Raw genomic sequence first — 21,536 nt, 5'->3', positions numbered from 1 at the left:
CATGTTTCCTTCATTTCAAATAATTGCACCATGCTCAGAGGAGGGCGAGATGTGGAATACACACACACACACACACACACACACACACACACACACACTTTCTTTTTGTTAAGTGGTTATAAAGTTCCTTACTGCAGAACAATTAAATCGCTTAAAATTCACAACAGATCATATCAAAAGAAAAAACGCATTTTGAATTACATCAGAGAATCACACATGCACGTTTCACAATGCTCAGATACACTTAACAAAGGTTAAAACAAAAAGACTAAAACTGTAAAAGCTAATACATGAAAATCATACACATCATCATCACACATTATTAATAGTTCTGAAAAACTTTAAAAATAAAATAAACATTTGTTAGAGCCATTTGTTAGAACATTATTATTGTGGGACTTTTGTTTGTCAAACCTTACATCAACACGAAACACAATTATTTCATGTCTTACCTTAAATGTTATAGCACCACTTCGCCACACACAGTTGATTAAGGTTAATACAGTTAATTCATTCATGTAGTAAATTATACCAATTTGGCCTGGAAAAATATTCCACTTTACTGAGCATATTACTAAGAGAACGCTATTGATTATCGGCACCAGGGCTCAATATCCTCCACATGATTTAGTTCAGATGGTCTTTTAAGGAGGATTTCCCCCCACCCCTTGGGATCTAGACTTTTGATCAGTGACAGTGATGTGACTGATACATCTCATTCATTCCTCCATCCCAACATCAGCTCAGAAATTTGGGCTACATTTGTAATCAGGCGTCAAATCTCAGTCAGTGTCCGCTGTTAGTCTTCTTATCAATGAGGCCATTTCATTTGTCTGCATCGATTCTGACTGTTCATCCACATGAGACCAAATTTAACATCCAGCATGTGAGCACAGCATTAATGGGTGTTACATAGTGTGTACATAAGCATAGTGATACAGACTCACCTGCATCGACCATGTCTAACTTGTGGACACAATTAACAACCAGCTGCATGTTACATTACAGCCTTTTATTGGTGTATCTGTTGTTATGTTGTTGTAAATATGATGCAATGATGATACATCTGTATGGCTGGTCACTGATCATGGAGTAATGGAAGCAAGAAAAAAGTTTATGATTAAGAGGTGGAAAAGCAGCTCTGACCAAATTGTGCAGAATTCCACTAACTCTCAGTGGAGGACTTTAGAGTTAATAACAAAAACAACTTGAAATACATTAATTAAATACATTTGATGGTGTTTGTAATGTTACAAAAACATCTCTATTTCTTTAGGTCAAAACATTACATTTAAAGTGAAATGTGTCTTTAAAAAAATCTGATTTACAGACACAATACAATCTCATTCACTCTGCGGACCACCTTAAAGGCGTTTGTCCCGCCCTCGAAGCTCTCTCCGCTCGCTCTGATTGGCTGAGACCTCGCGGATGGAAGTGGCTGCAGAAATGCAAAACTTGTTGCAGGCTCCTCCGGACGCGTCGGTCTCACACAGAGCGGCAGAGCAGAGAGAGAGAGAGAGTCTGTGGATCGCTCACTACGCACCAGACCGCAGTCGGTAAACGGAGAGACTCACAAGTCAGGAGCGACACGCACCGGGAGGACTTGAAGGCACCGTGCGTCGCTGCACAGCGCATGACCGGCGGCGGGTGGAGGATGCTGTCAAGCCGCTCCGTGGTTGTGGAGTGCGGGTAGTGCGCACCGCTCCGCTCCGGGTCCAGGTCGCGTAAACGGACGCTCCGGTTCTCCGGTGCCTGGAGAGGAGAAGAACCGTGTCCGTGGACTTTTCCATCACACTGGACTTTTGGTTTCACGCCTGCTCAGCGGTTGATGAGATTTTTGAAGGAGATCCGTGGCCAGTATTTATTCCAAGAAAGACTTTTCCCCTCATAAGCGCAGAGGTAGTTTTACTATCCACGGCTGCGACTGGACTTTTCCCTTGTTTCCACTATGGGACCTTATAAAAAAAGTCGCTCTGGGACATTTGACATTGGACTGGAATAATGAATTAGCTGTCAGAAATTTTCATATTCCCACTTCTATAGCTCCAGTTCTCCAGCGCTCTCCTTTTTTAGTTTGATAGTGCCATGTTCGCTCCGGAGAAATACGCACAGAAAAACTTTGGAATATTATAAGTCACTCGTGCAGCAAGTTAAGTAAAATTGTTTTTTATTTGTCTGTTTAATGAAAGAGATAAAGAGAAGCAGTCAAGTGCATGATTAAACACGAGGACAGAGACACACTTTACGTGCGTATTTGGACACAGTCCCCTCTATCCTACGCGTCCTTAGAGAAGTTGGAAAAACAAAAACAATTGATCCACAATAACAAGAACTTATCTGGTGAGTTTCAAATTTTAAAGCGGCAACGCAGTTTATTCACCAGTGTAAAACAAACATTTGAATAGTTTCTTGTATATGTTTTTTTCATTTTTCTTTTTGGGGACAGACGGAAAAACTGGCCAACTGGCCGTCATGTGGGATTGATTGCAAGGGAGTATGTTTGGGCTGGAGCAGTTTGGTTCTCAGATTAATAGCAGAAACCCTGGCCAGTCAGAGAGAAACATAAACCAACAGAGACTGAACATGGGATCCCACTATAAAAGCCCAGGTTTTCACGCTGGAGGCCCACCGGGAGCAGTGGAACCCGGCATGGGCCCTCTGAGCGAGCCGCAAATGCTGGGGCTCAATATGAACATGAACGGAGAGCAGTACGGTGGCTTTCACCCGCGGGGCCACTCAGACATGCATGCAGGCAGCGGACTTCAGCAGCAGCAGCAGCAGCAGCAAGGACCCATGCATGGATTTTTTAACAACCAGCAACCTCACCAAGGACATCCTCACGGCCATCAACCTCACCCCCACCAACATCACCCACATTTCAGTGGGAATTTTGGAGGCCCAGAGCCAGGGTCATCATGCCTGCACGGTGGCAGGTTAATGGGCTTCAACAACAATGGCATGGGACCACAGCAGGGCTTTGGAGAAGGATTTGATCCTCTCTCTGAGGGACAGGCAGGGGATGGCTTTCCCCAGCAGCAGCAGCAGCAACAGCAGCAGCGGCCCGGTAATATGCCTGACTTTCAACATCACGGGCCTCCCAGTGGCAGCCATGCTGTCCCTGCTCCCTGTCTACCCCTCGATCAGTCCCCTAACAGAGCAGCCTCCTTCCATGGTCTCCCCTCCTCTTCATCCTCCTCCTCTGAGTCTCATGGCCTGGAGTCTCGGCGGATGCCAAACCAGGGAGCTGTGGAGGGATTAGAGTATAACTTCCCTAGTGAGCCACCATCTGGACATTTTGATGTTCCTGTATTTTCCCCATCAGAATCAGAATCTCAGTTACCCCACTTTGGGCCAGGAAGGCCTGTTCCTGGCGGGAATTTCCCAGGGAACCCTGGCATGCCACGGACACCAGGTATGCAGGGCATCTCTAAGGGACATCAGCCACCGCCACAGCCCCAGCAGCCTCAGCATGGAGTGTTTTTTGAGCGCTTTGGAAATGGCCGGAAGGTGCCCGTGGGAATGGAGCCGGGGGTCAATACAAGACATCCTCTCATGCAACAGCAACAACAGGCTAGTTTGATAGCCAGGCAGAACTCATGCCCCCCTGGCCTCCCCCGACCCCCTCAGGCTGAGCCCGGCTCCACTAACCCTAACATTCTGGATGGAGGGGTCATGATTCCTGGCCAACACAACCAGTTTGAATATCCCATTCACAGACTGGAAAATAGGGGTCTGCACCCCTATGGGGACCCCATGTTTAATATGCAACAGCCAGCTCCTCCTCCCTCCCAACAGCCCCCGAATCAGAGGCTTCAACACTTTGACTCTCCTTATATGAACATGGCGAAAAGGCCAAGATTTGACTTTCCTAATGCACATGGTGGTGAAGGCTGGTGTGGTGCTATGGATAACCACCTCTCTCCCTCTGCATACCCTGGCCTGCCTGGAGAGTTCACTCCACCTGTGAGTGAAGGCTTCCCACCAGGTCCCCTGCAGCATCCTGGGCCTGAGCAGCAGTCTCTGCAGCAGCGCCAGAACGCAGCCATGATGATAAAACAGATGGCGTCTCGCAACCAGCAGCAGAGGATGAGGCAACCTAGTCTGCAGCAGCTTGGTCACCACGGTGAAGTGCCTCCTGGCCCGATGGCTCACGGAGGCCCAGTGGGGGGCATGCCTCAGCCCAACTTCGACAGAGAGACTGGTGGCAGGATGCCCAACATTGATGGACAAAATCCTCATGTCACTCAGGAGAACTCCTGGTTCCAGGGGTCCCACCCACCTGGGGAGATGATGTCGCGGCGTATGGGTGGAGCGGGAAATGAATCAGGGCCCCATGATATGGGTCTGCAGCAGAATGGGGCTGGGATGATGTTTAGGCCAGGCATGGGCATGCAGGAGCCCATGAGAATACCTGGAGATGGACATGTACAGGCTCTCCATTCCCCGGGCATGCACTCACAGTTCAGCGGTAACATGGGTAACCTCTCACAAATGCAGTCTCCAGGAGCAGGAGCAGGGCATCCCAATGCACCGGCAGAGAGGCGGCCAGCTGACTTCCCTGCACCTCCAATGGGAGCACAGCCAACGTTTCCCTATGGGGGCGCTAACCGTCAGGGGTCAGCCCACAGCGCTCCCCAGGGGGTGAGCACCTCACCAGGGAGCTACCCTCCTCAGTCTGAGTTCCCCCCAGGCCAGCGGTCGTCTGTTAGTAAGCTTGGAGCTCTGTCCCTTGGGAACTTCAACAAAACCAGTGCTAAAGACAGTGTTTTCGGGCAGAGCTGCCTGGCGGCCCTTTCCACGGCCTGCCAGAACATGATCGCTAGCCTAGGGGCCCCCAATCTTAACGTAACATTCAACAAGAAGAACCAAAATGAGGGCAAGCGAAAACTGAGTCAGACAGAGCAGGACATTAATAGCAGCACATCTAATGGGACTGGCAGTGCTGGTCCTGAATATTTTCAGAGCAGCACTTCCCAGAACAGCCAGATGCCTGGCACCGGGAATAGCAACTCTAAGCCTGCAAGTCAAAGCCAGACGGTGCAGGGGGAAGCCAGTGCCCTCTCCCCAAATTACAACATGGACGCTACCCCATGCAGTGAGGGGAAGGCAACAACAGGGAGTGGGAGAGGGAGAGGGAGGAGAAAAAGAGACAGCGGACATGTGAGCCCTGGAATTTTTTTTTCCTCTGACAATGGTAACCCTGTTGTAAGTCCAGGCCAGCAGACCCCCTCAGCTGGCGTTGGGGAGAGGGGTGGGGGCACGCCCCATGAGAAACACCTCCAGTCACCCTCATGGGGAAAAGGAGGTGACCTAATGTTGGGGGACCAGGCCGACCTGATGTCTTCATTGGACAGTGGTATTCAAAGTGTGGCCAAGTCTGACAGTAGCTCACCACGAGTGGACTTTCCTGACGATGTCAGCACCCACTACGGCAACGAGGATGAGGTGTCCTCCAGCTCAGATGCTGGAGGGACCTCAGTCACCAAGCCTAATCGCAGCCCTATGATCACCGGCTCACCCAAAATGCAGAGGAGTGACCACGGGTTGATAAATGGACAAAAAGCCCTGAGCATGGGCATTAACAATCATACTACCTCGACTCCAGACAGCTATGGACTGAATGCTGGTGGGGGCACAGGGGCCAGTGGGGTGAGCCACCCGGGCACTCCTGGGGTGGAGCAGGTACGCACCCCATCCAGCACCTCTGGCCAGGAAGAAATCCATCCCCTGGAGATTCTGCAGGCCCAGATCCAGCTACAGAGGCAGCAATTCAGTATCTCTGAGGACCAGCCTTTAGCCATGAAAAATGGCAAAAAGAATGGTGACTGTCCCTCGCAGAATGGAGACAATGAGCTGGCGAGCTGCAGCCCGGATGCTGGGAAGGGCTCAATAGGCACTATTGACCTTGACACCCTCATGGCAGAGCAGCACGCCACCTGGTACGTGCCCAGCGACAAGGCCATGATGGATGGGTCAGAGGATGACAAGGCCATGGGACCCTGGGAAAAAAACAAGAGCCAAAACAACAGTAAAGAAGGTAATTGAACAGTTTTCATTATTCTATAGTTCTATGACTTCTACTTTCTCTCTGTCTCTCACACTCAGTCTCACACATGCAGCTCGGGCTTCGTTAACTGATTCTGACCAATTCCTGCCTTTAAAATGTGTGTTTTCAATCTTAAAAATACTTTTTACTCAACCTGAAATGCAAAGTCACACCACACAGGCACAAAGCGCTGACAATAGAGGACCTCATGCATATTGTGCGTGCAGAGAGAAGCCGTCTCTCTTAACTGGGCTATTTGAATTTAGGGGGTTTACCTATAGGATGCTAATTAATTTAATGATGATGAGGGGCATTCAAGTCTTTAAGAAGGAAAGAAAAGATTTGAAGGTATTTTATTCATTCTTTTGTTGTTTGTTCTTGTTCTGTTAAGCTCACAGTGAAGTAAAGTGATGATCCGAACGGTTTTAAATACCGAGTGAACACAGTAAAGCCTGCACCTCCTCTACAGTGTATTTTTTATAGGTTTCTTCATCGTAGAGTCACAGTACAAAGACCTGCTGGAGAAAAGTAAACATTTCCTGCGGTTCTTTATCTCGGTTTTCAGGGTGAACAACTACATTGAGAAGATTAATAGCTTTTTGAGGATATGCGTTTGCGCAGCGGGGTTTCCTTCGCCTTGTTACGTGTTTGTTTTTGTTATTATCATGGGATAATGCAGAGCTGCTGAGAGTGGACTGAGCTTTAGATTGGCAGGATTAAATATCACCGTGACATTAATACAACCTTTAACTTTAACTTTAATTATCCATTTAGAAAAGCCTCCATACTAAATTATAATAGTTATAATAATTGTTACAATTCTTATTATTTACTTTTGTCACTTTTGAAATTATTTATTAATACTATTAAAATATTTTAAACTGGGAGTTTCTTAACTAAAATAAAAAAATATTCTGGCTAAAAGACACAGCATAGTTTTTCTATTAGAAGCGGATATTATTATTATTATCTGAAATTGTATGGTGTAGTTTCATTTTAACGTTTTTAATGGTGACTAAATCAAAATACAACTCAGTTTAGTGTTACGTTGTTCAGCTGCAGATCCGAATCTGGTCTTAACAATAATAATAATAATGATAATTAATAATAATAAAACAATGCATTATTATTATTATTACGTTTTGTTAATATTATTACGACTACATTATTGGGCTATCTTGTTATATTTGTTATTATATTTTGTGCCTTACTCTTAATAGAAAATCGTATGCATTATTTTACGTTACAATAGTAGAACAGCCTAGCAGCTGTATGTAGCACAATATGTCTACTGGTTTTTTAAATGTATATAGTAATTGATTTAATTAATTTGTGTTATTTATTTCCCTCTTGTGTTTCTTATCTTGTCATTTTTTCACGTTGGCTATTCATTAATTATTTTAAGTTAAACCCACTGTAAAAGTTAGGATGCATATATATCTATAGACAATCTATGTATAGATATATAATTTGTCTAAAGCGCCTCGCGCGTCTCGAGCGCCTCTTTGTTCTGATCAGTGCGGGTGCAGAGAGGCGCGGGGGCGCGCACCGCCGAGTCTGGACTCAGGCGCATTGTTTCTAAGAGACAGACACAGAGTCACACTGAGGCTGGAACAGGAAGCTGTGTGCAAATGACCGTTTCAGCTCATCTCAGGTTTCATCCTGATTATGAATGAACAGAAAATAAGAATCAGTGAAGATGTTCATTTAAGGCAGAATGATCAGAACTAGATTCTCCTTCATGCAGCTATTTGTTTTCCTCATGACTCGCCCCCTCTGGTCCTCTCAGCTTATTTAACAGACAAATGACAAGGTCATTGAACATTGTGGCTTTTTTAAAATTCTCATCATTCCTTCCGTTGTCATTAACAAAAGAGGTAACTGAGATATATTATTCACACAGAATAAAATAAAACAAAAAACAGAGCACAGGGGATTGCTGAAAAAGAAAAAAAGAGTGATGCCAGGGAGTGATACGTAACATCATTACTTCTGATCATGATTAATGAGTCTTCTTTTGAGGAGGAAACCCAACACTGATAAGCAGTCAGCCACACTCGCCCTGTTGCTTTCACTGTCTCACTATCTCTGGGGGCTGATAGCACATTTGACATTACAAATTCACAAAAACAGTAGGTATTTAAAAGCAGAATAGTGTCTTTTCTTCTCTCTTTTCACCTCCTCTCCTCCCTCCTTCTCTCTCTCTCTCCATGTCTCCTCTGCTCCCTCTCTCTCAGCCCTCCCTGCATGGACAGGAGGCTTGCAGCTCTGGAGCGATCGATAGCTAGTTAGCACAAATCACGGCTCCTGACAGTTTCTCATTTGAGTGCTTCAGACAGCAAAGATGAAAAAAGGGTGGAGGTGTATTTGGGAGGGGGGGGATTTTGAGATTGAATCTAATGCTTAGGCTACACAGAAGGGAACAAAATAACATAATAATTTAAGAAAAGTCATAGCCCACAGTGTAGTTCCAGAGGAGCCAGCATCCCACAGGCTTTTCACACTGCAAAAAATATCCCCCTTAGTCTAGTGAACAAAAATCTCAGAGAAAATATCAGAGATTCTAGTTCGAAATAAATTAAACCAATTCATTAGTCCAATAGATTCAAATATAATGTGGTCAGGAAAAAGATGATTTTCAGAAGGTTGAAATGAATGTATGTAATTCTAACAGCAGCAGAAATCAATTCTTCCCACTTACAAGTTGAATTTAACATTTTAATAATCACCACAAGATGACATCACCTGAAATTATCTGAACCATAATACGTCTTAAATTTAGGGAGATAATATATGTGTATGTATATATATATATATATATATATATATTTCTTCCTAGTGAAATGAAGTAGTACGTGTCCACTTCTACGTGTCCAAAACTCACTTTGTCCTGATTATTTAATGTACATGCACAAGCCGTCTTTTGTCTCTCACTTTGTTCTTTTACAAACAATGGGCACTCAAAACTTATTAGGTTCAATATTTATGTACAGTAATTAATACACACAAATACCTCATTCTTAGACAAATTATGAAAAATGAAAATGTACTAGTTGAACAGGCATTTCAATTTATTATAATTACAAAGGGAACTTTTACAAATTACAGTCAAATTACATTTTGTTGTCAGACATTCAGCTGAGATTATGTGTTTCTGGTGAGAACTAACACACGCTGAGTATTTGTTGTTTTTTACAGTTAGTGTTTGTACTTTATGAAGTTTAGTTTATCTGCTGGAGAAGTGAAACAGGTGAACTGTGGTGATGCTCAGGAGTTTTCCTCACTATGAGCTGATGACAGTGACGGTGGCCTGGCGGGGGTCAAGGGTCAGTCTTGTCATATGAGGCGAATGTGTCCATCGCTCAGTGAAACCAGATGGTTTCGGAAGAAGCAGCGCAGAAATTCAACATTATATATTTTTCACTAACTTGCTCTGAATGTTTTAATGTGCAGACGAGGAGCCAATAAAACTGGAACATGCGCTTATTTCCCTCAGAGTGCAGGCGCGCGTCGGCCCAGCTCGTCCTCTCTGTGGTCCCTGTGTGCCTGTTGTAAAGTGATGTGAGCTGCAGCGGTGGCCCTCTGTGGCCTCCTCTCTGTGACGGCACGTACTTTCAGTTTTCCTCATACCTGCCTCATACCAATCTCACAGCCTGCAGGTTCTCCAGAGCTACGCGGCATCCTCTGCCCCTAAGAAGTTGAGGTGCACACAAGCAGATTTCCCTGCACGTTGTCAGTTAATATTATTTCCCCTTTTTAAGAAAAAAAAAATGTCTCTTACGCTCTTCCTCTTCCCTTCATTCGTGTATATCTTAGCCAGAAGTCGACCGTTCATTTGGAAACTTGTGCATAGTCTTGATAACAGGCAACCAGCAGGCGTAGGAAGTGATTCGGTTATTTTTATTTTTACTTTTCGCTCCTTGTGAGTGACTTATTTTTTATCAAACACTTCACAGTTGACCCTGTGGAATAGTTTCACTCCTCACTCTCAGTAATCAGGCCTTAAACAGCTCTAATAATGATCAAATCTCCGTCGCTGGGACTTTGACAGGTTTGAAAAGAGGGAACTTGCGTCTTATCGCAGCCACTAGAAAGCGTTTAAATCCACAGAAAGAGCCGTATTGATATTCCACCGTGGAGAACAGTCCTGTGAGACTACCTGGCTTTGACATTTCAGTGTGACAACAATCCCACAAATCACACCAGTAATTTCTATTTCCTTTCACACACAAAAAAGAAGAAAGTGATTGGCACGTGCTTGAATGTGGAAAAAAAACAGCTTGGGGCCGTCTGTGTTCTTTACCTGTCATTACAAGGTGTTTCATATCGACATTTTTAACATCACACATCCACAAGCCTCTCGCACACCCCTGTGCTGCAGTAATGATGATCATTATGATAATCATAGCAATTAGCCTCTGTAATATTGTTTCCAAAAGTCATAATTCATCCTCAGGTTACTCCTGTAAGTTGGCTTGGTTATTGACGGGTTCATCAGGGCTACAAAGAACAGCTTATGTGTGTAAGGGCTGATTTCAGCAACACAGTTACATACCTGTCATGACAAAGCAGCATCTTAGAAACTCATGTCCTCCTCAACATGATCCTGCCTAAACATAGACAAAGAAAATGACACTAGTTTCACTGTTACTGTTTCACCTTTTTTCCTTCTTTCTGTATGTTTGTGATTGCATGCATCCGAGCGCTAGCGTGCACGTGAGCGTGTGGCGAAGGGCGGGTTTGTAGACGCTGCAACTTGATAGTGTGGATTTGTCAGCTGTAGACATAAAGTTTGATTTATTTAGACTCGGTGTCAGGCTCACAGCTTCAGCCTGCAGATCTCAGGTGTCTCGCTCGGTGGAACACGCTCACTTAAATCTAATGTGTTGAAAAATATTTAAGAGCATTTACTTGACTTGTGAATGGCGCGGGACTGAAAAATGCCTATCATGCGTTTAAAGTGTCTGGAATTTTCGACGTGTTTTTACGAGTGCGTCTGCAATCCTGTTTGTTTATGTGCTAATGTGTGTGTGTGTGTGTGCTGTTTGCCATATATAGGATTTTGCAAGACATTGAGCACTGCTGACATTCAAAGGAAGCCTTTTAAGAAATGTGCTTGTGACTGATGAAGAGAGAGGAAGATGAACAAAGGTGTCAGGCCTTTTTCTTTGCTGGATTTTCAACTCTTTAAAATAGCAGCTCATCCGGTGTTTTGTTTTCCCTGGGGAAGGGTGTTGGAATAAAATAAAACTTGTCTCAGCATGTGGTAAATATTCTGCTTGGATGCAACAGCGAATGCAAAGCTGAATTTAGCTGCGAGATGCACAGAATGCGGATTTCCAAACCTTCGATTGTGGACGTATGTGACATGCCTCCAAATGTCCACTGTCTTGTTGAGCGTCTGCCAGAGCGGGCCAAACAGGACAAAGAACAAAAAAAAAAAAAAGCATCAGTTGGACCCACAGCTCCTGAAAGGTGCTACTGGGTTCATATGTTGCCCGTGATGCAAGTGCAGTATTTAAAAAGGTGTGTGTGTGGGTGAGTGTGTTTTCAGAGCTGCAGATGTTGTCACGCTGCCAGCAGCAGTTATGTTATTTGCCATACAGGTAGTCGTCAGACGCCTTTAATTTGTATGGAGGAACTGACAAATGAGTTATGACACTGGAGCTGTTTCTCCTGGGAGACAGAAGTAGAGACTGATTGAGTGAAAAAGAAAGTAACAGAGATAGAGAGAAGGGTTTTTTTCTCTCTTCAGAGAACATCTGTACTTTCCTACATGAGACGAGTGGCTGGGTAATAGCTACCATTTTCATTTATGGAAGAGAAAATGATATATTTTTTTCCATCACTTTCATGCTCCATGACTATTGTTCATTCTCGTCTCTATGTAGAAGATATAAACATATTTATATATAAATGTGCCTATAACTTTTAAAAATATGTCCTTGCTTAATAAGTCATCCAACAATATCAGTTTTAAATGTGATGTATTTAATCACACAGTGTAAAACGCTCTCTTTGCCCCTTGTTAGATTTTTTTTAGTTTAATTCATTATTACACACACCATCATTTTATTCTGAATAAACGTGTCGCTCCTGATCTTAAAATTGCCACTGTTTTCATGTGCGGTTGACCTTTTCCAAAACGGTGGAAACACGAGTGTGCAGTGCTGTGCTGAAACCAAATAGAGACAGCGTAGTAGATCAATATGTCACTGACTTGGATGACATGCTGGACAGGTCCTGGACATGGTTGTGAGTTATGAAGGAGGCATTAAATCACTTCCCATGTTCTGATTTGTGTCTGGTTTCCTAAGCACTTCTTGTGGCCAGAGGGGTGTGTGTTTTCATGTGTGTGTGTTTGAGGCAAAGGGAATGGTTGTGTTGCTGGAAAAAAAGGTAACGAACGCTGGGGGCGATGCCTGCCCGAGCAAGTTTTTTCTTTTTTTCCCCCTCCTCTCTGTATGTTGCAGGCCAGAGAACATGGAGGAAATTTAAACCTAAATAAGCCCCGTGCCCTCGTCTGAGAAACGTTCCCCCTGCTCTCCACAGATCGGCTCCCTGCACTGAGGGAAAGGTCGCACTGAGGCACATGGGTGGGTTTTTGGGGAGGGGGATGCAGGGCAGCCTTACATGCCCCCCACTCACCCCGGGGCATGGGATACATGGGCTAATACCCCTGTTAGCCCTTATGTACTTTATGTGTCTTCCCTAAACACACACATGTAGTTGAAGGATGTTATTTGATTTTGTGGGGGTCTTAATTACCTCCTATCATTGTTTTGGCACCGACCTGCACGTCCTGTCACTGCTGACACTGAGGGGAGACATCATGGGGAGAACCTCGACGTCTTATGTTTCAGACAGATAGTAAACATTTTCTCCGGCTCTGCATCCCTGCTGGTTAAAATCAGACCTTCTCTTGCCACGTTTTTTAAATTTATTTTTCAAATCAGAGTTTTTCGGTGTGAATTGGGACGGGTGTTTTGTGCTGACAAAGACCGAGTCCTCGCACAAGGCCATAGTGGTAGTTGTTATGCTAAAGGAATCTGACCTGATGACACACACTGTCATAGGAGCGCAGGCCTTTGGGTGTTTTTGTCAGCGAGCAGAGCATTCTGATTGGGCTGGTTTGTGTTTAGAGAGGATGGGGTCGCGGCCCCGGGAGCACAAGGTCAAAGGTGAAGTGTCGTCATGGAAGTATAGAGCTCGGGATAGAAAGGGCAGAGGCCTGCCACATTGGATTGTGGGGCCTGGGAAATCAGTTTGACGGCTCTGAGGAACTTGTACCAGAACAACGCCTCACAGATTCAAACCTTGTCGCTCGCTTTTTAATAATTTCCTTCTGTCAAGAAACACATTTCTTTTCAGTTTCTTTAAATACTCACATTATCTGTGTTAGCTTCAAATGTCAAATGTTCTATTTTCAACTGTGACGAACTGCATTGTCTCTTTTTTATGATTAATTGAGAAAATAATTGGCTGGATTATTAAAGTGATAGTAAAAGCAGTCTGCGAGCAGCCATTGTTTACCTTCCTGTGCTGCTTCCAGTGTGTTGAGTGTGTGCGGTACGACATGTAAACCCATGTCAGGCCGTCAGCTCCCAGACACATTGGTGTCAACCAGACAACCAGAGCTGTGCTGAGTGCCGTGCTCCCTGCCTTCATGGCATTCGAAGCTCTACTCATCTCTGTAAATCGTCTCTGGCTGTGTCTGTGAGACAGCTCCCAAACCCTGCTGTGTGTGTGTGTGCGTGCGTGTGCGTGCGTGTGCATGCGTGTGTGCGTGTGTGTGTGTGTGTGTGTGTGTGTGTGTGTGCGTGTGCGTGCGTGCGTGCGTGTGTGTGTGTGTGTGTGTGTGAAATCGTCACCCCAGACACTAAATAACAAAGTACAGCACTGGGGGCGAGAGATACAGCGATATATAAGTGCATCACATTAAATTCAGTATTTACTTAACACATCACTGTGGTAATCTTCTTTGGCTGTAATGTGGTTAAGGATATTTAGGTGTATTCGTGCCGCGGTGCAGCTGCTTATGCTGCTACTGTTCCTTTTTTATTAGCTATTTTCTCCCTCGCTTGTTGATGCTAAGCACTTGTTCCCCTCAGACGAATAGGCTATTATTGAGATATTACCGTGGATATGAATCCTACGTTAGTCAATGAACAGCCATAACAAGACAGATCTTATTGGAAAAAAAGGGAGAGATTTCCCTGTTTGTAAAATGTCATGGTGATTTGGGATTTAGACTTGTGTGATGCAGAATTTCACACTGCCGTTTCCACTTTTGAAAGAATGCACCGCCATGGATAATGCTTACAATTTAACTGTTAGTGTCTTGATTTTTTTTTCATAAAAATCCCATTCCCTGAATCCCCCCTACGGCTACCCTGTAATAGTGGGTGATATTTTAATCCTGTGGTGGTCAAGTGTTGGGCTTATTTTTAGAGTAGTGGATTTTACAGGCACTTCTAATGAAAAAGTGTAACGTAAGAAATATAAATGAGCCTATTCAGAGTGATTGCAGGTCTTTAAGTTGAAGACATGATAAAAAATAAGTTATCGACTGAAAACATTTATATAGACATTATTTGTTAAATTGTGTTTTAATTGAAAACGTTTTTTCAAATATGAGCTTGAGCTTCAACGTGAATCCTGGGATTATGCAGGTGATACATTTGTGAGTGTGTGCGGCAGAAAAGAGAATCATCATGTTGGTAATTAGAGCTTTGATGTGAAGATTATTTTTCCCTCTCTGGTCCTTGCATTGAATCTGAGTGATGAGTCTAGCTGGGACTGTGTGTGTTTCTGCGTCCGTGTCCGTATGCATGTGGGCGTGCATGCTCATGTGGAGCAGCAGCTGAGGGCTGATGTGGGCATACAGCAGCGGCAGTGGCTGGCGTGTTGTGTGTTTTTGGCTGTGCGTGTTGTCAGTTTGCTGTGTGTCAGCAGTGAGCCAGGGGAACGCTTGGCTGCCTATTCAGGCCGGTGCGGACCCTGCTGTGCCCAGCTAGCATGAGCTGCCGGCGGGTGCTCGAGGGCAAGAGCGCTGGGAAGAGAGAGGGAGTGTGTGGGTTTTGGGGGAGGAGGGAGCCTAGGAGGATGGGTAGGGGGGGGGGGGCGATACTGGCAGGGGGTGGGGATCCGCCATGCTGAGGTGTGTGACTGGACCCTCTGGCAAATGTTAGATCTTCTTGCCGCCACCACCGCAACGCTGCTCCAAATCCTCATTTCTTCTACTACCCCCACACCACGTCTCCAGTGCGAGGGGGGGGGCAGGACCAACAGTCTGAGAGAAACGACACAGGGGACAACGGGAGAACTGGCTGCCTGACCTTTTACCAACCCCCCCCCCCCTCACTTTTCCATTCCAGTGGTCGCAGCCCAGACAGGCTGGGGGGCAAGCGTGCCTCACTGCCTGCGTGTCTGCCTCTGCCTGCTTCTTTTGGTCGTCCTATAGCTGCCCGGCTCGGCTCGGCCTGGTCAGGGCTGCTGGCCTTCACCTCCCTGGCTGTGTTTTGTTAACACTGTGTCACTGCTGCCTCAGGGTTTGTAAAATCAGAGAGAGAGAGGGATGGGGGGTGTGGAAGCAGTAAGCAAAGCAAAAAATAAAAACAGTTTAAGATGAGTTAAAAAAAGGGGAAGGGGGGTTGTGGGTGATATGGGGGTCGGCACGGCACCTCTCTTGTCTCGTAGGTGAGCAGCAGAGTGACTGGAGTGTTGTGATCTGCAGCCTCTGCACCCAGACTGTCGATCACAGCCTCTTCCCTCTCTGACACACGTAACTCGGCTTGTCAGAGCTGTTTTCTACCTGTCTCCACACTCAGACACCGAGTTGTCCCTGCGCCTTAAAGCTCTGTGTCTTTGTGCTGCACACTGATCTGTTTCAACCATCCACACGGAGCAAGGCAGTGATCTGCTCTGTGTGGTGAGGAGATGGGAGAATAATCGGGCCGATTTTGGTGAGGGATCCGTAACATCTTCACACGTATTTTCTCTCTGCTCTGGGCTCGCTCGGAGGCACTACCAAAAGCACACGGTGCAACACTAGTGTCACAGCTAACCCAACCTGCCGTGCTTCTCTTCCTCGTGTGTTTTCTTTTGTGTTCTTCACATTTTTTCTTAATTTCTCTCCTCTTGTCGTCCACCGTGCGGCTGTCTGAACCTCAGCTGTTAAACTGTGACGCTGCGCTTTTATGTATAGTTTAGCCAAGCGTTTCCTGTCCTCGTCAATCTTCCCCTTGACTAATTTTTCATTTCATGGCACAAAGTGATTTTTTCTCCATATGTGAAGCATGCATCTCAGGCATCAGCATTAACTCTTTAATATGACGTATAATCAACCTGTATATCGATTTTCTGGAAGCCTGGTGCAACCATTTAATATGAGGCTCCACATCTCTGTGACACAGGGTTGATACCGTGGCGTGGCCATTATACCGGTAAATTGGGTCAAGCAGGGTTAAAGGCCAGTTTTTTCAGCTCCCCTTTGACCCCCTGACTGGAGGTCATGCAGGAGCATTCCTGATTTGCACGCCTAACCACGAGCAAATGAATGTGTGCATGTTTGTGTGTGTATGTGAGGCATAAGGAGGAGGAGTGTGAGGAGAGGAAACTTTGCTTACAGCCTCCTTCTCAGGTTGTATTGATGGGGGGGTGGAATAGTGTTGAATAAATTTCACAGTGCAGATTTAGAGTGGGATGTGAAGATGACACCGGAATTAAAAGTCTGTATTTTAAGTGGTTCATCTGTATCACAGGATGACAGTTGCTTGAAGTTTTTTTATTTTTGTTTTTATCACAGTCTCAATTAACCTTCTCCTCTCTGTGCATGTTTGCAGAATCTGAGCTGTCCCAGAGTAAGACTGGAGTTGGGGCCCCGGGAGCCAGCGGTGGTGGTGGTGGTGGTGGGAGCAGCGGAGGGAACCATCTGCAGTGCCTGTCCGTCCACTGCACAGACGAGCTGGGGGACAGTAAGGGCAGAGGGGGGCCCGTCTCGTCCTGGCGCTCTCTCCACTCTGATATCTCCAACCGATTCGGGACATTTGTGGCGGCGCTGACTTGAACAGGAAGCAGAAGGCCGAGCAGGAAGAGGGACAGAAAATTACAACATAAGAAGAATGACAGATTAAGAGACAATGAGGAGGAGGATGGTTATGATTATGATGATGATGATGATGATGACGATGATGCCTGTTCAGGGAGAGAAAGACATTTACACTCAAAAATGAAAACATGAACACACAAACACACACATGACAAACACACATGGACACACTCACACACGCAAAAATACCATGTTTTTTCTGACACATGCAGTCACACTTTAGGAAGCTCGCTCACATACTGCTGGACAATACAGCTTGGGCTCCACTCAACAAGGCTCAAATCTGGAAAACCTCAAATCGATATGTTTTTTTTTTTTGTTTTTTTCTTTGTTGAAGAAAAATAATGTCAAAGGGAAAACCAGAAGAAGAGATTTTGTCCAGTTGTCGCTGGTTGTGATTGTATACCAGTGTTGAGTCTTGTGACGCGACCGTGATCTCATGACTTTTACTTTACATGGTTGCAGCTCTAATGTATGAATTATCTTCCCAGTCAATGTAACTTGACCATTTGTTTGCCAAGACTTCTCTTAATCTCTCCTAAATGACAGAAATCTGGATCCCCTCCCACACACACACACACACACACTCTCTGTAATTAGGACCACTGGTTCATTAGAAGTGGTCTGACCCCAGAGAAGCAGACGTATATGGAAGGGGGACGATTATGCATGAATGTAATCCAACAATTTTTTTGTGAACATAACTTTTTCCCTCTTTGTAAAAGCAAATGTTAAACTTTATCATTTAAGATTTATTTTAGTTCTCTGTTATATTGGCCAGAATATCTCTTCTCTCCTCTCCTCTCCTCTCCTCTCCTCTCCTCTCCTCTCCATCCGCATGAGCTCAACCACTCGTATACAATCCATCCAATGGGAACTGAAGATGGAGATCAAGGGATCGTTTTAATAAGGGAATAAAAAAAAGACTTTTGGTATTGCACATGTATAATAAGAGAAAATTTGCTGTGTGTTAGGCAATCTTGTAATCTTTAAATAAAGCTTCTGTTGAATTTGAATTTCTGAAAACAATAGATGGAGGACTGTGACGGCAATTTACAAACTGATTTTTTTTTGTTTTCTTTTTTTAATAATATGTAAAGTGCAGTCGTCTGTTTTCCTGCATATTGTATATATCTGTATATGTTTTATTGAGTAACTAAATAACAATAAATATGACGTTAAAGGTGACTTTTGTATTAACTTGGTTATTATTCACACATAGGAAATCAAACATTGTGTCGTTTTTTTTTTTTATTTAGTGAAGAAATATTCACTCCTGTAGAAACCTGTGTACCCTGAGGATCATCTGTGAATTACAGAGGTGTCTACTGTACTGCATATTCCAAGTGACAGATATGACAGGGATGTTGTGAACTGATGCACACTAGCTGACAAGTATGCAGGTACCTACACCATATTAAAGGAAGCTGCAACTTCAAGAAGGCTGGAAAATGTAGTTTCCTGGTGGATTAGTGAACCAAGGCGATTCATTTCATGTTCTCCTGCTTGCAACCAGTGTCGCATTTTATCCACCCATCTTTTCTGACATCTCTGCTCAAATCCTTCATGTCTATCATAAATAAGCAATGACACAAATTTAACTACAAGATAATGACACAATATTAGTCCAACTGCAACGTGTTAAACCAAAATGAAAATGCAAATTTTTATCTCTTTTTTTAACTTTTTTTTTAATGATGACTTTCTATTTTTCTGTTTTCCTCATCATCTCTGCTGGTTTTGGCTTCGCAGCACCATCTTACTACCCCTCCTCCCCCTTCAATCCTTGCACTCACTCTCTCTCTCTCTCACACACAAACGCACACACAAACACACCCCTCCCTCTTTCCACTCCCCAGGCCCTCTTTGGCTCACCTGCTCTTTATTGGCCATCTGCATGGATGCTTAATGCTAATCAATAACTCCCCTGTGTGCCAACTCTGAGGTGGAGACGTCAATGCTACCTAACAGGGCTAGTGATCAACCTGCATCACTGCTGTCTAGGATACAAGCAGTGGCGCACACACACACACACACACACACACACACACACACACACACACACACACACACACACACACACACACACACACACAACACAGGAGCTCCCTGCAGGACCCTGTCTGTGTTATTCAGGTGTATTTGTGCTTGCTGCTGTAGCGGGCGCCTGCTGTGTCGGATTGCAGAGCCTGTTGTGAATGTGATGCACAGAGAGCTGCACCGTTAGCAAACAGCAGAGACTGGTTATATGAGAGACTGTCATGTCACCTGGGAGGGAGAACGGGGAGAGAAAGTGGGAGATGCCAGGGGAATAAATGCTGATTACACTGCTAACTGTGAAACTGAAGCCAGAGATTCTTTGTTAGGTTTAGTCACAGAATCAGTCAAATATTGCAAGCCATTTTTATGCTTTTATGTTAACACAATTTGTTGTATGTGATTATGTTTACCAGATATGTTCAAGCACTTAATCCTTGCATTTGGTCACAAGTCCATGCTACAATTAGATCCTTCGCCTTTCTATTGTTCACAGAGGACACATTGTGCAAACGCACAAGCTCACAGTCATTGATGATACTGGTTTGACTAGTATTAAGCAATAGCACGCCTGACTAGCAAACATTTAATGGATCAAAAGCTTGATATTTTCATAGCCAGGTTGGGTTTAGGGATCAAAAAGGGTTCAAGTGCTTCTGCTATTGTTGACTAATTCTCAGACTGAGCTTTGTGCTTTCATGCCAAGGTGCTAAATTTCCTTGTACAGTCAGCTCAGTTTGTGTGTGTTTATGCCAGAAGACTCCTGTGGTGACACATTACCTGCCTGTCTGGTTTAGCTGACCTCTTTTATGGCAGGACAAGGGCTTGTGCAGACAGGTCTCTGATGCTCACACACAGTTTGTGCACAGCAGATTGTTGTTGTGTACTTGAGGCTTTCAGGGAAATGAATTAAAGTCTAAAATTACATGCTGCTCAATTACCAGCCTCATTAAGAATGTGTTATTGTAATGTATCTGAATGTGATAATTATTTTGGACCCAACTTGCCCATTCATTGTCTGGTGTACAAGCAGTGTGGTAACAAGGGTTTTTGTGAATCGGCCTTCTGCCTACAGCCACAGTGACTACATCCACACTACAACGTTTTCAAACTGACTGAGGTCATCTATGGTTTTTGGCTCTGTATCAATCAACACCCGTCCCTACTAACACACCTGAAATCATATCACGTGACCTTGTTCACGGAGCATGCACATTTACGGAAATTGTCCCAGATCGCTCGAGTAACAGCTCATCTCCTACACATGCAAGAAGTTGTGTGATTGTAAAATGCAACACATTTAACTACACAACATCTGTTTGCAAAGACAACAGGGTTAGCAACACTTATAATTGATTATCCATGTTACGTTCTACACCGGTAGTTCGGGCAAATGTTTTCTTACTGATCATCAAGGAGTTGTGAGTGTCTACGTGATTGGTTCTGTCTCTGCCCACCCAGACAAAAACGCAGATATGAGTTTTCAAACTAAAACGGGGCCTGTAGCTTTTCCAAATTAGTCAGTTTTAGCGTCTCTAAAACTACGGAGTAGTGTGGACACCAGGTGTTGAATGCGTTTTCAAACTAAAACCTAGAAGTGTGGATGTAACCAGTGACAAAGAGTCCTTGTGATATTGGCTCCGGTAAAGACGTATAGTGCTGGACACTTTCCTTCAATGGTCCCTCCTCTGCATCGCCGCCATATTGGGGAAGGAGAGTACTGTGTGGTCGCCTGAGAACTTGTGTGTTTCCCAGCCAACGTGCATCTAAAGAATAACAATTTCACTAGCCATGAAGACCATCCATGGAGCCATGGGGGCCATGGCCAGAAAGCTTGGCCAAACACTCTCCTCTCATGCAGCTTTCTATGTACTCCTATAAATACATCTCCTATTTGTATAGAGGCGATATGCATCTTTGGGAAAATACCACAATGTTGACATAAGAGAACCCTCTACACCCCCCCACTCCTTCTCCTCTCTGCCCCCCTCCCATCTTTCTCCAAACTCTTTCTACCCCTCGCTGAACCTTTCAGTGCCTGAGAGAGAGAGGGAGAGAGAAGGAAAGAGGAATGGAGGGAGACTGGGAGTAAAAGAAGTGTCTCTTAGAGGCCTCCACGGTCTTTAAGCCACTATGGTATCCACCAGACCCCTCACATACACTCTGCCTCTAAAAGGCTTTTGTCCTGTAAAGAGGGGGTTTGGCTAAATTGGGGGTGCTTGTGGATTGGCGGGTGGGATTGGGCTTGGTGTAGTATACTTGGCTCCCACGTCTCCATCACTAGAATGGTGAACTTTTTTTAAGCTTGCAAACGGAGAGTTGGGGTGTAGAGGGGCAAATGGG

General features: G+C 44.7%; 1 protein-coding gene across 1 annotated transcript; it reads left to right on the top strand.

Annotated features, from left to right (window-relative positions):
• Positions 1-1,459: 1,459 nt before the first annotated feature.
• mn1b (meningioma 1b) lies at positions 1,460-18,344 on the top strand. The gene is made up of 2 exons (XM_069524032.1): positions 1,460-6,037; positions 16,891-18,344. The coding sequence occupies exons 1-2, from the start codon at positions 2,497-2,499 to the stop codon at positions 17,112-17,114; spliced, it is 3,765 nt and encodes a 1,254-aa protein (XP_069380133.1). The 5' UTR covers positions 1,460-2,496; the 3' UTR covers positions 17,115-18,344.
• Positions 18,345-21,536: the final 3,192 nt, after the last annotated feature.

The sequence above is a fragment of the Paralichthys olivaceus genome, chromosome 4 (assembly GCF_024713975.1).
Source record: "Paralichthys olivaceus isolate ysfri-2021 chromosome 4, ASM2471397v2, whole genome shotgun sequence".
Taxonomy (NCBI): Eukaryota; Metazoa; Chordata; class Actinopteri; order Pleuronectiformes; family Paralichthyidae; genus Paralichthys; species Paralichthys olivaceus.
This window is presented reverse-complemented; position numbering and strand designations above follow the sequence as displayed.

Excerpts from the sequence above, each read along its gene's own strand:
- mn1b (XM_069524032.1), top strand. The coding sequence starts at position 2,497 with ATGTTTGGGCTGGAGCAGTTTGGTTCTCAGATTAATAGCAGAAACCCT. Across the intron at positions 6,038-16,890 it reads CCAAAACAACAGTAAAGAAG|AATCTGAGCTGTCCCAGAGT; the intron begins GTAATTGAACAG and ends GCATGTTTGCAG.